Below are 16163 nucleotides of genomic sequence, written 5' to 3' on the forward strand. Positions count from 1 at the left end.
GTTGCAATATCATCGCAATATGATCGCAAATATTCAATATATCGACCAGGCCTACTATGCAGTTATTTATAATTTAACCAGACTTAACATTTTTCAGAAAAATTTGGGTTTTTGAGTGTTAGAATGAATCAGAATTCCTTATTTAGTATTAGTTCCTTATGAGAGACTGTATGTCCAGTCAATCACCAATGTCTAGCATTAGGGTCACTGCTTGTTTTCTATGCTTTGACATTGAAATTATTTCACAGTTACTCTGTGGTTTAGAATTGGATACATGACAAGTATTATTCCAGCAAATTCCAGCTATTCCCACATTCATGGGCTCTCTAATTTTATTAACTACCAACCAGCTTTTCACAATACAAAACTGTCAGTTTAGCCATCGGGATCACATTATCTTATGACAATCTCCTAACTTATGACGGATGTTTTGTGGGATTGGCTTCTGGTGGATGCTTTTTGGAAGCAGAACTGTCATATGTAAGCAGTTCTGGGCTCTCTTAATAGACATATCTATATCTGGCCAAGAAAAAAAGAAAGAGCAGACAATGAATGATAATTAGTATCTACAATCCACAAACCAAAGGAATCTCTCTGTGGAACAACGTTAACATGCCCAGCATTGAGTAAGCATGTGTGTATGTGTGTCTGTATTTGTGTGTGTGTTTAGGTGGAGGAGGTGGGTGGAGCGACCTGTCTTCTCTCCCCTGGGCGGGGAAATCTCTTGTCGAAGGAGGTCAAGGAGGCTCATCCTGTCCTGAGGCTTTGTCAGTGCTGGGATGGGCTACATTTGGAGGGTTTGGGGGAGGAGGGGGCGCTTGCACCGCTGGAGGCGCTGGTGGAGGATACAGAGGTGAATGTTAGATTAAAAACACTCGCACATATGTCACAATCACAACAAAACAAAAGCACAATTATGTGTTTTAAGTCTGGAGTTACTCTTTCCTGGCTGAGGCCACAGTAAGCTGTCAGCGTTTTGCTGTTTTTTAAATCATTTTTATTTTATTTTTGGGTTGGAAATGTTTGTTTTTTAAATAAATTCTCATATACTCATGTCTCTCATGCTCACTGAGGTTGCATTTATATGATGAAAAAACTGTGTTATGAAGTATAATTACAATTTAAATTTATATAATGTCAAAAGTTTTTGAACTGTAAGATTTTTAATGTTTTTTAAAAAGTCTCTTCTGCTCACCAAGCCTGCATTTGTTTGATCCAAAGTGCATCAGAAACATTACATTTTTGAAATATTTTTTAGAGCAAAAATTTCAGCATCATTACTCAAGTCTTCAGTCTCATATGATCCTTCAGAAATCATTATAATATGCTGATTTGATGTTCAAGAAACGTCTAGGTTACGAAGGTAACCCTCGTTCCCTGAAGGAGCGAACGGAGACGTTACATTGGAATTTCGCTTGAGAGACCGATCATCTCTGAGCCTTATTAAAAAGGCCAATTGAAAATTGGCGAGTGGACGTGCGGTACATACGGGTATATAAGATGGCGACGCGCACCACTCAGTCAGGCTTTTGCTGAAGAGCCGGGAGAGCCCAGCGTCAGCGCGACGCCAGGGGCGTGGCAGGGGAATGTAACGTCTCCGTTCCCTCCTTCAGGGAACGAGGGTTACCTTCGTAACCTAGATGTTCCCCCTCAGTCGAATCACTTCGACGTTACATTGGGAACTTAGACCCATGGAAAAGGCCACGACCCTGACGCCGCGTTACGCACAACACCACGTGCCGGCAGGTCTTCCCAGATGTGTCCGCAGGCGGTCATTGTAACGTAACCTTCCCAACGCCCTGAGGCCCAATAAGGGGGCCTACAGGGATGCCAGTTGTACTGAAGCATGGGTTGGGGGGGGGGGGAGCACATGGAATTCGTACATGTGGAAATGAGAATAATTCAATATATCCATAAGGCTTCTTAGGGATACACGAGGGAAACAGCGGTCTCCTCCGCTGGAAAATATTGAAAAGTATAGCCACAACCTGCGGGGCGAAGGAGACCCAGGCAGGATCACAGCCAAGGACTACTCCGCATCTAGCCCTGACTGCGGGGCATGGAGGACCCAGGGTTCACCGGAGGGAACATTCTGGGAGATAGCGCACGGATCCACGTGGGAATGTGCTCGGTGCGCCTGAAGTGCCGAGTGATTTCATTTTCACATATTTATAGACACAACATCGCAAGGCTGGGTCTGCCTCCTCCAGGGCAGAGCTTGCAGGTTCACCACCTGATCGCGGAAAGGCGTGGTGGGGAACCTTGGGCACAATAACCGGGCCGGGGTCTCAGGTTGTAACGTGAGAGTCGCCAGGCCCGATTTCTAGACACGCTTCGCTGACAGAGAAAGGTTGTAGGTCTCCTACCCTCTTGATGGAGGCCATGGCAGTCAGGAGCACTGTCTTAATGACAGGAATTCTAGCTCGACTGAGGCCAGTGGCTCAAATGGAGCGCCCTGCGGCCCTGAAGAGCGACGGGGGGGGGGGGGGGTACCTTTGAGGTACCTCACGACCAGTGGGTGCTTACCTACTTTGCTCCATCTACTGCATGTGATATGCGGCTAAGCGGCGGCATATATTCCAAAAGTCGAGGGGACAGCCTGCGCTCCAACTCTCCTGCAGGAAAGGAAGCACTACTGCAATCGTGTATCTCTGTGCCTCTCAGCGAGAGGAATGCCAGCAAATAGACCTCATCTCAGTGCGTAAGCCTGCCTGTGTCAAGGGAGCTCAGTACTGAGTGATAGTTTGTATCACGGCCTGTGGAAGGCCCGGAGAGGTCTACGGTGTCAAACCGTGCCCTTACAGGGAGGGACTGCCGCGAGGGAATGGTTACTAAGACCTACAGACTTACTCCTCGTCCTCCCTGGACTCGCACAGAGTCTGCGCAAGGAGGCTCGCTGGGGAAGGGCGTACTTGGGCCCCGGAGGTCAGCTGTGTGCCAGTGTTACTCTGGCAATGGGAGGAATCGGAAGGGCGAGCGGATGTGGCTGGGCCTTGCCGATATAACTCCAACTAGCTGCGTCACGGGGTGGAGTCGCCATTCTGCAGGTGGGTGGACTGCCGTGGGAACCGACCGGCTGCACGGTTGAGTTTCCCTGCTTCAAGTGAATGGCAAGTAGCAAAATCTGCCACGTTGGACTCCATGGGAGCAGATGGGGAGGAGCTGTAAGCCTCTGTCGTACATGGCAACCCAACCCGTGGTAAGCCACGGGCTGACTTGTCGGCAATACTGCGGGAAAACGCCAGTCCGGAGTGAGCCGAGATGCCATGCCCATCATGGGACTCGATCGTGCTGAAGCGGTCTCACATGAAACAAGCTTAGCGGCAAGCGGCTAGAGCTGTCATGTGCCCCAGGAGCCTCTGATTTTGAGAGGACCGCTGTATTGTGCCTGATTAGCTCAGGGACTACAGCACTGACTGCGCGCTCTTGGTAGCAAGGCGGGCCGTCTTGTGGACCGAGTCGGGCTCCCGACCGAGGAAAAGGATTCCCTCGGTTGGCCTGAAGGACCAGATGGCGGGGGTGCCGAAGCACCAGGTCCCTGTATTCGCACAACGGAACTCACGAGTGGGCTGGTAAAGCACCAGTCGAAGAGACGGTTGAAGACGCGAATTCCTGTCTGCCGAAGAGGGGACAGGGGAGCTCCCGTGGCCTAAAGAAGGCAGGAAGGAGGGGGACTAGCCAAATGGAAGCACCTTGCGCTGAAGCGCTCGATCCCCGAGGCAGACCGCAGAAGGGGTGTGCGCCGGGGAAAGATCGAGACGCGACAGCGGGTGCCCTTCAGGCAGATGGCTGCGACCCAACCCTGGAGACGGAAACATACTTGTATGTGCTTCGTCGTGAGCATGTGTGCCTAAGAAGGGATCGGAACAGAGCTCCATCCAAGGTGGATGTTAACCCACCACTCTAACTGGACACATGAAGTCGGGACTCTTGTTAAATCCTGACCTCGTCCCGGCTGGAGGGACAGAACAGGACCTCCGCAGGCAGAACAGAGGCACGCCTGCCGAATAAAGAATGTAAGGGGTACCTCTGAGTCTGGGCGGATGCCTGGAGCTGGGCCGTACCGTCCGTATCAACCAGCGTAGTGGTATCAAGGGAACATGACCGACGTGACCGTGGTGGGGCAGCCTAGGGAAAGACAGGGAAGGAGACAAAACCCAGAAGGATGAACGTCCTGGAGAAGTGTCTAACTGCACTAAGCAGTGCTTACCCTCTTCCCTGGTTCCCGCGCTGGCGACATCCGGTCCCGAGTCTGGTTCCAAGGAGTGGAAGTGCTGCTCAGGAAGGAAACTCGTGGCCGGGGCCCCGGAGGTGAGAAAGTCAGGTCTTTCTATGATTTCAAATGAACGGCTAACTCCTGCTTCCAGCGGGAGTGCCGACAGAGCAGCTCTCTCCACCTCCGGGGTGCTCGCATCAGGGACGCTTCGAAGCTCGCCTGCGAGAGTCTTCCCTCGCAGGACCCTGAGAGGCGAGCGGCGTCCCTCTCCCACGGGCAGCTCGACGTCGGGCTGCGAGTCCTGGATCGTGCGGCTCAGCAGGGGACGGAGCTGGTTTCGGAGCCGCCGGGGGACGCCCTCGGCGACGGGCAGGCGGAGGTGGGGGCCCAGGCGGCGGAATGGTAACTTCGCGGCGGGGCAGGATATGTTAGATGGCCTCCGTCTGCCTCTGAACCGTGGAGAACTATTTTCCTCCTGTGGAGCGCCAAAGGAGACGCCCAGCCCGAATGGCGGGGAGGCGTACTGCTATGGCATCTCGACGGGGGTATGCTGATGGGCGGAAGATCGCAGGCTTTTGGGGCCGGCGGTACGTTCGACGCCGCTGAGCGAAATCCTTCACGGTGTCGCCGAATAGGCCGCTCTGGGAGATGGGAGAGTCGAGAAAGCGAACTTTGTCGGCCTCCGCCATCTGGGCCAGAGTCAGCCATAGGTGGCGTTCCTGGACCACGCAGGTGGACATCACCTGACCAAGGGAACGCGCCGCGAACTTAGTGGCCCGAAGGGCGAAGTCAGTGGCGGCGCTGCCGCCGGTGCCCCCCCCAGGAACCAGTCGTCCAGCCTAGAAGGATCGGCCGGAGGCTCTTGGGGAACCTCCAAACCGATCCCCCCCGGCTGCCCGGAGAAGCATCGCCGACAGTTCGACATCAACCTCCGGAGGGGCAGCGACCACGGGTGGGCGCTGTACTGCGGGAAGAGATGTGTCACCATCTGACTCTCCCTCTGATGCTGTGACAGACATCTCATCCTCTGCAAGAGCACCGAAGGAGACGCTCGGCCCGCCAGGCGGGGAAGCGTACTGCTGCGGAAACTCAACGGGACCACGCTGACACAGAGAAGTCCGCAGGGCTTATTGAGCCGGCAGAACGTTCTCTACCATAATTTGAATGTCCCCCCCCCGGGCCTCACCGCGGTGGCCGAAGTGCATTGGCGGCTCAACGGCTGACCGCGGGAGGGAGGCGGGGGGAGCCAGCTCACGAACGAGCGGCGGGACTTCAGCGTGGCCATGGTCATGCTTTCACCGTGTGGGCATGAACCATTCGTGAACGCCGCCCCAGCGTGCTCAAAGCCTAAACACGTGAGGCAGCGTTCATGTCCGTCTGCTGAGGAGAGGAAACTACCACACCCAGAAACGCACGGCCAAAAAGACATTCTGAAAAGAACGTCTGAAACGGCCGCTAGAAATTGCTCTTTTGTGATCCTGGTTGCCCAGGGAGGCGCCGCGGGGGCAACCGTGCACTCGCCGGGGCTGCTCGCTGGAAATGCAAAGGCTTTATATGGCCGTGAAAACGGCCGCCCGCAGAATCACGCTGGCGGCTGCCAAACAATGCTCTTTCTGTGAAACACTCTTTTAGTTTTGGCAGCGCACCAGCAGGAGGGAGCATGAACTCTGAAGAACTCTTCTTAGTAGTAGCAGTCAAGAGGACCGAGGCTCAATCCATCGGCTCTGAAGCAAAAAAGTCTGACTGAGGGGTGCACGTCCGCACGTCCACTCGCCAATTTTCAATTGGCCTTTTTAATAAGGCTCAGAGATGATCGGTCTCTCAAGCGAGATCCCAATGTAACGTCGAAGTGATTCGACTGAGGGGGAACATTTATTATTGTCAATATTTAAAACAATTGAGTTCAATAGAAAAAATCCAAAGATCAGCATTTATCTGAAATAAAACGTCTTTGTGACATTATACACTATACCATATAAAAGCCTGGAGTCAGTATAATTTTTTGTTTATTTTTGGGGATGGGGGAATGAAATTATAGAAATTAATAATTTTTTATTTAGCAAGGATGCTTTAAATTGATAAAAAGTGATGATAAAGACATTTATAATGTTAAAAAAGATTTCTATTTCAGATAAATGCTGTTCTTCTGAACTTTCTATTCATCAAAGAAACCTGAAAAATACTACTCAGCTGTTTTCAACATAAGAATAATAATAATAAAAATAAATGTTTTCTGAGCAGCAAATCAGAATATTAGAATGATTTCTTAAGGATCATGTGACTAGAGTAATGATGCTAAAAATTCAGCTTTGAAATCACATGAATAAATTACATTTTAAAATATATTAAATCAGAAAAAAGTTATTTTAAATAGAAAGACATTTCACAATTTTACTGCTTCTGCTGTACCTTGGATCAAATAAATGCAGGCTTGGTAAGCAGAAGAGACCTCTTTAAAAAACATTAAAAATCTTAAATATGTTTTAAAAACATTTAGCGGTCATTACTCCAGTCTCGGTGTCACATTATGCTTCAGAAGTCACTCTAAAATGCTTATTCTGTGCTCAGTGAAGTTTTCCTATTATTATCAATGTTTTTTTATAATTAATGCTCATTAATATTTTCAAAAGTACAGAATTAGTTTGAAATAGGAATCATTTGTTACATTTAAAATATTCCATATAGCTTAAGAAGTGACTTAACTGTCACTTTTAATCATTTAATCTGTGTAAACTGAACAAAATTAATAAATTAGATGTTAAAAATTGTATATAATATGGAAAATAATTTTAAATTGTATATACGTTTATCTATTATGTGATATATCGGTACATTGCGTTATGTTGTATAATGTATTTTTTATTTAACTAAAAAAGTTAAATATTTTGACAGTATAATGGAAAACATAAGAGAAGCCTAAAGCTACAAGGTTTAGATGGCAGTTCAAAGCCTTGTTCAAAGTTACAGAAATGACCGTGAGTTATTATTGGCCCCTTGCTGTGAGTTTTTACTGACACATAATGCAAAAAGATCTGCTGTTAGTCATCGCCAAGAATGACTTGCTTTGTGAGCCAGATGTTTCATTTAAATGGAAGCCTATTGTACAGCCATTGTTAAATCATCACATGTGCAAGTAAAAAAAAATCAATGCTGATTTAATACTATATATTTTCCTTTTATTTTGACATCACCTTTGCCCAGGTGGCGATGCGCCGCTTCTTAATGGCATCACAGCAGATGGACAAGATGGTGTCTCTTTTGTTCACCCCATGGGAAAGATATTTCTACAACCACTTGCAGGTCAGTTTTTATCTAACCCAGACTGTCTCTAATGGTGTACAGTTGTGCCATTAACTATACATTCTTCTTACATCTGTAGCATTTTTAAGAGTGAGATAAAATACTTAATAAAAAAAGAAAGCGTCTTAAAAAATAAGATCATAAAAACTCAATTTTAAAAAGTTTACATGCGTTTAGTTCTTGATAACATGTTATTAAGCAAATCCAGAAACAGCCACTAAATCTTGCCTATTTTAAAAATCCAAACTGTATTTGCAAATATGTACATGCATGTCACCTAGAATAAATCTGAAATAAATCCATTGTTTCAGTGTTTTTCAATACACTGAATATGCACTAGCACTGAATGTTTTTCTCATAGCCATTGGCTGTACTGAGAAAACAGGCCACGCACACATCTACACTGATTCAGTAATAAACATGAAATTGAGAAAATGTAACTCGTGGTTGATAATAGAAGACCTTATGTGACTTACTGAAGTCGGCGCCACTGTTTATTACTGCAAGTGTGTTTTGAGTTAAATGAACAGATTTCGGACTGACTGTTGCTTGTGAGGACAAGCACAGAGTTTTGATAACGTTTATTATTAAGCTGTTAACAAACATTATAAAATGCTTGACAGGTTAGTTTAAAAAAAAAAATCAGGGCAAATAGTTGCTAGTTAATTTACCAATTTGTTTTGTTTTTATTAATGCTATTATAATCTATTACCTTTTATCTTTAATAATGAATTGTGTTTTTAAGTAGACATTGGGAATAATATTTTTACAGCCATAACATTTTGAATTTACAGCCAAAATTTACAGTTTATTTTAGTGATTTTTTAAAAATCATCAATCGGTTTTAGAATTTTTTTATACCAAACTTTAAGGATGTTATAAAACATTAAAAAAAAATTGATATACCATTTTGTTTCATGCAGCATGTGTGTAAAAATGTCCATAAACTGGTTTTCCCATTAAACACAGTATCTATCCACTTTATCTAATTTCTATATTAATGTATTGCTGTTGGGACAGGATGTTGAAAAAAGAATGTTCATAATGGTAGTAATACTTGGCCAGATTTTTATATTAGTATCTTATATTTTCTAAGAATATTGCTTTATTTTTTATTTTCCTATTCAGTAGTTATGTCTTCTAAAATGCATAATTAAAAATGATTTTAGTCCTGGTGTCCTCTACAATGAACATGTATGAAATTATGTCCTGTTTCATAACAGGAAGTCATATTTGGATTTGAAAACCCATAACATTTTCCTGAGAGTTGCTTTATGATAAACAATTTGAAAATTATTTAGATTTAAATGACAATATACAATTATATATACAATTTTTCACAAAATATATTTTAGCCATCTTTAAAGACCAAGGAGAGGGTGGTCATGGTCAAATGTCCAAACATTTAGTATCTCTAAAAAGCCCTGAATATGCTCTGCACTGGACACCTGGGCTTAAAACAGTGACATGTGAGTTCTCATAGAAACTCACTAAAATATAATGTCCACTACAGAGGCAAAAACTCCATAGCTGGGCTTGGATTACTTGAGATCACTTTTGACCTAACTCATTTATCGCATTGATTTAAATAGGATAATCTTGTACCATATTGACAAATTTGTTGTTATTAAACATTATATTACGTCAAGGTTTGCCAAACTAGTGTTTGTGAAGGAACTGCAGAGGGTTTATGAATTTAATGGAAAGCTAATAATTAATTAAATCATTAAAAAAAAGGTTAAAGTAAAATAAATCGTTTTAAAATCCATCAAAATATTTTTTTTAATATTTTATTAGTTTAACTGCATGTCATGTGACCATAACCAACATCAGAGAACTAATGAGCATGCAAATGTGATACTTAATAATTAAAATATTTATTTGAAAATCTCAGGGGTACTTCAAGGAATTATAATAGGCAAATTTGTGCATTTTATTGTGTTTGAAAGACAAAAGCCTTCCAGAGACATAAGCTGCGTCTCATTTCTCCGGAGGTCGCATTTGAAGGCTGCACATGTCATCGACTCTTTAAGAAAAGTAACCATTAAATTGCAAAGAAAAAAAAAAATAATATCATTTTTACATCTCACAAGGAATGACAGTCAATTTTATTATGGTTACTGTTCTTAAATAATGACGTGTGCAGCCTTCAAATGCGACCTCTGGAGGATGCAAACTCCAAAATGAGACGCAACTAATACACTGTAAAATAACCTAATGACTGATAATACAAATAAAACCAATGTGTTCATCAGTGGTTGATACAATTTTAAAACACATCTTAAACCTGAAATGATTTTTGTAAATCAGGTGCTGTGTTATCACCAAAATATTGTCTGAAATATTTGTGTGAATGTCCCTAAAACTTGAAGACATTGTGACAGTATGTAAGCAGTAGGCTGTTTTAGAAAGGAAATTTTACAATGTGATTTTAATCTAAGTACAAGTACTTCATTTTTGTAATATGATTACATAATCCAGAATACATGTAATCAGCTCTGTATATTAGCATACACAGTAGATGGTGTCAAAGCAAAAACACATACAACTTTTAACCTCTGATTATTTATTTGAATAGTTAAATATCTTGCTTGTGCTTTCCTTTTTTAATACAAGAAGACACTCTAGACTGAAGCACTAGGGTTTTGCAGTGGGCTGTGCAGTACTGATGTATTTGAATGTGTTCTAGTGATGGAGAGTCATGGAGAAGCTGAGATCGAGGTTTATCTAAACTGCAGCCACTGTCAGACCCATAGCTGTAAGAGAGATGAAGATACCAGACTCATCCTCTGCCTGTGTGACAGCGACGAGGTTCTTGCACCAGACAACGTCACCTGCCTAGGTACCTAAGTAGCTGCTGTCCATTTGCCCTTAAAGGAATAGTTCAATTCCAGAACAAAAATGTACAGATAATGTAATCACCCCCTTGTCATCCAAGATGTTCATTTCTTTCTTTCTTAAGTCGTAAAAAACGTTTTTTTTTTTTAGGAAAATATTTCAGAATTTCTCTCCATATAATGGATATCTATGGTGCCCAGAGTTTGAAGCTCCAAAATGCAGTTTAATTGCAGCTTCAAAGGGCTCTAAACAATCCCTGCCCAGGAAGAAGGGTTTTGGTTATTATTATTATTTTTTTTAAATTGACAGTTTATGTTCTTTTTAACACTTGACTTGGTCTAGATCTGTATGATCTGTGTGTATTTCTGTTTATGAATGTTAGGGTATGTCAAAAAACTCACGTCATTTTGTCCTCCAATATCAAAATCATCCTACATCACTGTTTTACCTTTTTTTAAAGGGTGTTTGATCTTCTTTGCATGTTCACTTTGTAAACACTGGGTCGGTACTTCTGCAGCAATGTAGGATGATTTTGAAGTTGGAGGAGAAAATAAGTTTTTCGACATACGCTAACTGTCTTGAACTGGAATACAGAGAGTTCACGCAGAGCTAGACAAGAGGAGCATTTGAGATTAAAAAGTATATAAATTATCTTTTTTTTTTTTTTTAGAAAATAACAAATCGTTTCGCTAGATAAGACCCTTCTTCCTTAGCTGGGATCATTTAGAGCCCTTTGAAGCTGCTTTTAAACTGCATTTTGGAAGTTTAAACTCAGGGGCACCATAGAAGTTCACTAAATGGAGAGAAATCCTCCTGTTTTCCTCAAAAAACATAATTTCTTTACGACTGAAGAAAGAAAGACATGAACATCTTGGATGACAAGGGGGTGAGTACATTATCTGTACATTTTTGTTCTGGAAGTGAACTACTCCTTTAAAAGTTTGTTTATAAAAGCATTTGATTATAATTCATATAACCACATTTTATGTCATCCAGCAGTTGTTCCATTGGGCTCCCTGGCTGAAGGACCTCCATCTCTGATATTTATCCTGGCAGTGATTGCGTCCACAGTAGTTACGGGGGTCGTTCTGACCTGTGCCAGCCTCACGCTCAGTAAGAGACTCTTCCAGTTCTGCATCAACTCTGTGCCCTCCACATTCCATCGTCTCTGACATGCTTCGTTTATCTCCCTACAACGTTACAGGATATATTTAGTCTTGTAAAATTGCATTTTCTAGAAGAGCAAATTAAGGGGAGTACAACATCAATGCTTTTAGAGCTGGTAGGAACAATAATTAAGAGGAAAATAGGAAAGAGTGGAAATTATAAACAAAAATAGTGACATTTTAAAACCCCACAATTATTTTGATAATACAAAAATAACTTAAAGGAATAGTTCACACAGAAATGAAAATTACCCCATGATTTACTCACCCTCCAGTCATTCTTGGTGTATATGACTTTCTTCTACCAGACGAATGCAATTAGAGTCATATTAAAAAATGTCCTGGCTCTTCCAAGCTTTATAATGGCTTTGAATGGGTGTTGAGATTTTGAAGTCCAATAAACTGCATAAAACCATCATAAAAGGTACTCCACATGGATCCGGGGGTTAATAAAGGCCTTCTAAAGTGAATTAATGCGTTTGTTTAAAAAAAATCTATATTTATATCTTTCTAAACTACTCTAGTAATCTCTAGCTTCCACTCTCTCATGAACACATGTACGGCAGTTATAGTGTTAAATATTTTTCATACACAAATGCATTGCTTTGCTTCATAAGGCTTTTATTAACCCCTGGAGCCATGTGGAACACTTTTTATGATGGATGGATGCACTTTATTGGACTTTAAAATCTCAACACCCATTCACTACTATTATAAAGCTTGGACATAACATTTTTAATATAACTCTGATTGTATTAATCTAAAAGAAGAAAGTCATATACAACTAGGAATAGCTTGAGGGTCATAATATCATTTTCATTGTTGTGTGAACTCTCTGTTTGAAAACATTATAGCCACTGGGCATTAGTGTTTTATTTAAAAACCTAAAGAAAATTCTTAAAAATGTTATATGAACAAAACTGTGACATAAAAAGTACTAGGGAAATTATGTGGCCAAATTTCATTCAGCACTTTAATTCTTTGGGAAAGGGCACAAGTAACATTGACAACTTACATATACACTACCGTTTAAAAGTTTGGTGTCAGTAGTTTTTTTTTAAATACTTTAATAATAATAAAAATTAATGCTTTAATTCACCAAGGCTTTATTATCACAGGAATAAAGTACATTTTAAAATGTATTAAAATATGTGACTCTGGACCACAAAACCAGTGATAAGGGTCATTTTTTAAAAATAGAGATTTCTACATCATCTTAATATTTGGTAATATTTGATATATTTAATATATTTATAATATTTGGCCAACTATTTGAAAATCTGGAGTCTGAGGGTGCAAAAAAAAAAAAAAAGCTAAATATTGAAAAAAATCGCCTTTAAAGTTGTCCAAATTAAGTTTATTGCAATGCATATTACTAATCAAAAAATAATTTTTAATATATTTACAGTAGAAAATTTATAAAAGATCTTAATAGAATCCTAATGATTTTTGCCATAAAAGAAAATTTTATAATTTTGACCCCAATGTATTTTTGGCTATTGCTACAAATATACCCATGCTACTTAAGACCCAGGGTCACAAATAGAAATGGTAATAATATTTCATAATATTACTGTTTTCACTATATTTTTAATTAAATAAATGCAGCCTTGGTGAGCATAAGAGATTTACTTTAAAAAAACTTACCGACCCTAAACTTTTGAACTATAGTGTACACATGCTAATATGGATGACAAAAATCTTCACCCCATTTTTTTTTATTTATAAACTATCACATGTGTATTACAGAAGCTTTAAATCGCACTAAATAAGCTAACTGCCAGTTAGGCCTCCAGCAATATTCACATATATTCACTTGTTTCTTAATTATTATCAATCTGCGGTTGCTCTTGCTTTTATCTTGCTGTTATTTTCACACTCTGTTTTTTTTAAATATATCATTCATGCTAGATTTTGAAGTGTGTTTTTAATATTTGTACAAAGTGCTTGCTTGTTTTTTTTTTTTGTTTTTTTTAATCTAACTACTGTATGTAGTGTTGCACAATACCCCTTAAAGGAACAAGGTGGGAACTAAGACAGGGACTGCTATTAACCTTAAAACACAGGCTTTTGAAATTAATGCATGTAAATTAAGCCAAATTATTTTCAAAACTAACTGCAGTCTCACTGATGGGCTTTTTTGTAAATGCGTGCTGACCAGTTTCTTAATTATAAGTGCTGTTATTTAACTTGTGTGTTTTGCAACATATTATGCTTCAGAAAATGTTTATTTTCCAGTACAGGACAGCGAGGGAATATCGAGGGTGTCATAATGCACTGTCCCTATAAATGTGAGCGTCTTGTGGAATTAATGAGGATGTCTTTTTTTCTTCGAAAAATATTAAAATTCATAATACTTTAATTGCGCTGACAGCTTTCCAAAATACTGATCTTTAAATGTAACTCTCATAAAGGGAACTAAAAATTCCTTTTTTAATTGTCAAAAGTAAAAGCAGTGACTTTGGAATGCACCAGGATTATAATTATAATTACTTTATTACATACAATCATTAAGGATATTTTATTGGCTAAAAATAGGTTAAAAAAAATAATAATAATGGACCATAAAACCAGTCTTAAGTAGCACAGGTGTATTTGTAGCAATAGCCCAAAATACATTGTATGGGTCAAAATTATCGATTAAGAAATGATCATGTTCTATGAAGATATTTTGTACATTTCCCACCATGAATATATCAAAACTTAATTTTTTATTAGTTATATGCATTGCTAAGAAATTCATTTGGCCAACTTTAAAAGCAACTTTCTTTTTTTTTTTGCACCCTCGGATTACAGATTTTCAAATAGTTGTATCTCAGCCAAATATTGTTCTATCCTAACAAACCTAACATCAATAAAAAGGGTCAAAAAACTAACCCTTATGACTGGTTTTGTGGTCCCCCCCCCCCCCCCCCCCCCCCCCGATATTACAATATTTTAATTTTTCAAATGTTATACTTTAAATAAAAGCTAGGCATTAAAACATTATAATATGCAGTAGAAAAAGCATTGAAAGAGTATATTGTTTGAATAGAAGAAAGAAATAGTTTGCTTTATCATTAATCTTACCAATTTTACAATAAGGTTTCATTGATAAACTAAAATTAACCAACAATGAGCAATTCACTTTGTTACCATTAGTTAACAAGAAAAATAAAAATGCAGCTGTTTTTTGTTCATTCATGTAATCTCAGATCCATTACATAATATTAACACATACATCTTTTGATTTTAACAATGTATCGGTGAATGTTAAAATGAACTAAGATGTTAACTAAATTATACTGTTTTATAATTATTTTTCATTGTTAGTTCATGCTGGTATTGTATAGTAGTTAACTAATGTTACCAAATGGAACTTTATTGTTACTTAAAACATTTCTAGAAATCACTATTTACTGTAAATTTAATCTAGAACCCATTTCTAGAGCTCAGTTTCCCAAACGCATTAAATGTGATTGAGAAATGCCTTAAACCAACAGTCTGTCACCGTGCTCTAACGTTATGTATATGCGATGGACTCTTATCACTATAAATGCTTTATTTTTTTATTGATCACGTTTAATATCATGTATCCTGTATGTTTGATTTAAAAACGTATATTGTTTGACTTGTGCACTAACTGTAATGCTGTGCCATGACTTTTGTATGTACGTTTAAGATGAATAAACATACAAATTCCCAAAGAGAAGTGAAACAGACCTCTTACAGGACATGTTTTTCAAAACGTTTTTTATTAAAAGTCCTTCAGGTCCCACATATTTTTTGGTTTTTCAGCATTTTTGTGTTTTTGAACTCTTTCCATCCTTTCACACTGAGGACAACTGAAATATGCTAATAAATAATAAACTCTAATGCTAATAAATAATAAACTCATATGCAACTATTACAGAAGGTTAAAACACATTTACTAATGCTTCAGAAGGAAACACAATGCATTAAGAGCTGGAGGGTAAAAGATATTTAGACAAAATAAGAAAAATGTACACATCCTCATTCCATTCAAAAGTTTTCACCCCGGCTCTTAATGCACCGTGTTTTCTTCTGGAGCATCAGTGAGTGTTTGAACCCTTCTGTAATAGTTGCGTATGAATCCCTTAGTTGTCCTCAGTGTAAAAAGATGGATCTCAAAATCATACAGTCATTGTTGGAAAGGGTTCAAATACAAAAAATGCCGAAAAACCAAAGAATTTGTGGGATCTGAAGGATTTTTCTGAAGAACAGTTTAATTGTTCAGGACAAACAAGGAATTCATGAACAACTATCACTAAACAAAAAAACTGTGGATCATTCAGGTAACAACACGGTAATTTTTATAAATTCAACTATTATTTTCTCTTGTGGACTATGTAAATGTCTTTTATATGAAATATCTTATTCAGGTCAGTACTAAAAAAAAATAACATGCGTTATGCATTTTGGTAAAATAATTAACATTTAGCAGATTCTGCAAGGTGTATGTAAACTTTTGACTTAAATGCACACAAAACCATCTCAAAACTCAAATGCAAACAGCAGAGCGATGTCTCTGGGTCCTTAGTTGGTCGAGCTCCACTGGACGCTAATTGTGTGTCTTCCCCTGAGCTCTCCCCCATGCAGGTTGGTAGTCTTTGCTCGGGTTTCCCCCCTCTCTCACCCCTAAT

At 39.8% G+C, this 16163-nt stretch overlaps 1 protein-coding gene across 1 annotated transcript in view; it reads left to right on the forward strand.

The window, feature by feature from the left end:
- Window positions 1-16163, forward strand: part of ltk (leukocyte receptor tyrosine kinase) — an 89407-nt gene that overhangs the window by 57122 nt on the left and 16122 nt on the right. Inside the window, exons 16-19 of the mRNA XM_073827645.1 lie at window positions 671-853; window positions 7418-7516; window positions 10206-10358; window positions 11354-11467. Of these exons, the coding sequence (XP_073683746.1) occupies window positions 671-853; window positions 7418-7516; window positions 10206-10358; window positions 11354-11467 (549 nt within the window). The remainder of the gene's footprint in view (window positions 1-670; window positions 854-7417; window positions 7517-10205; window positions 10359-11353; window positions 11468-16163) is intronic.

This window comes from Garra rufa, chromosome 21 (assembly GCF_049309525.1).
Source record: "Garra rufa chromosome 21, GarRuf1.0, whole genome shotgun sequence".
Lineage (NCBI taxonomy): Eukaryota > Metazoa > Chordata > Actinopteri > Cypriniformes > Cyprinidae > Garra > Garra rufa.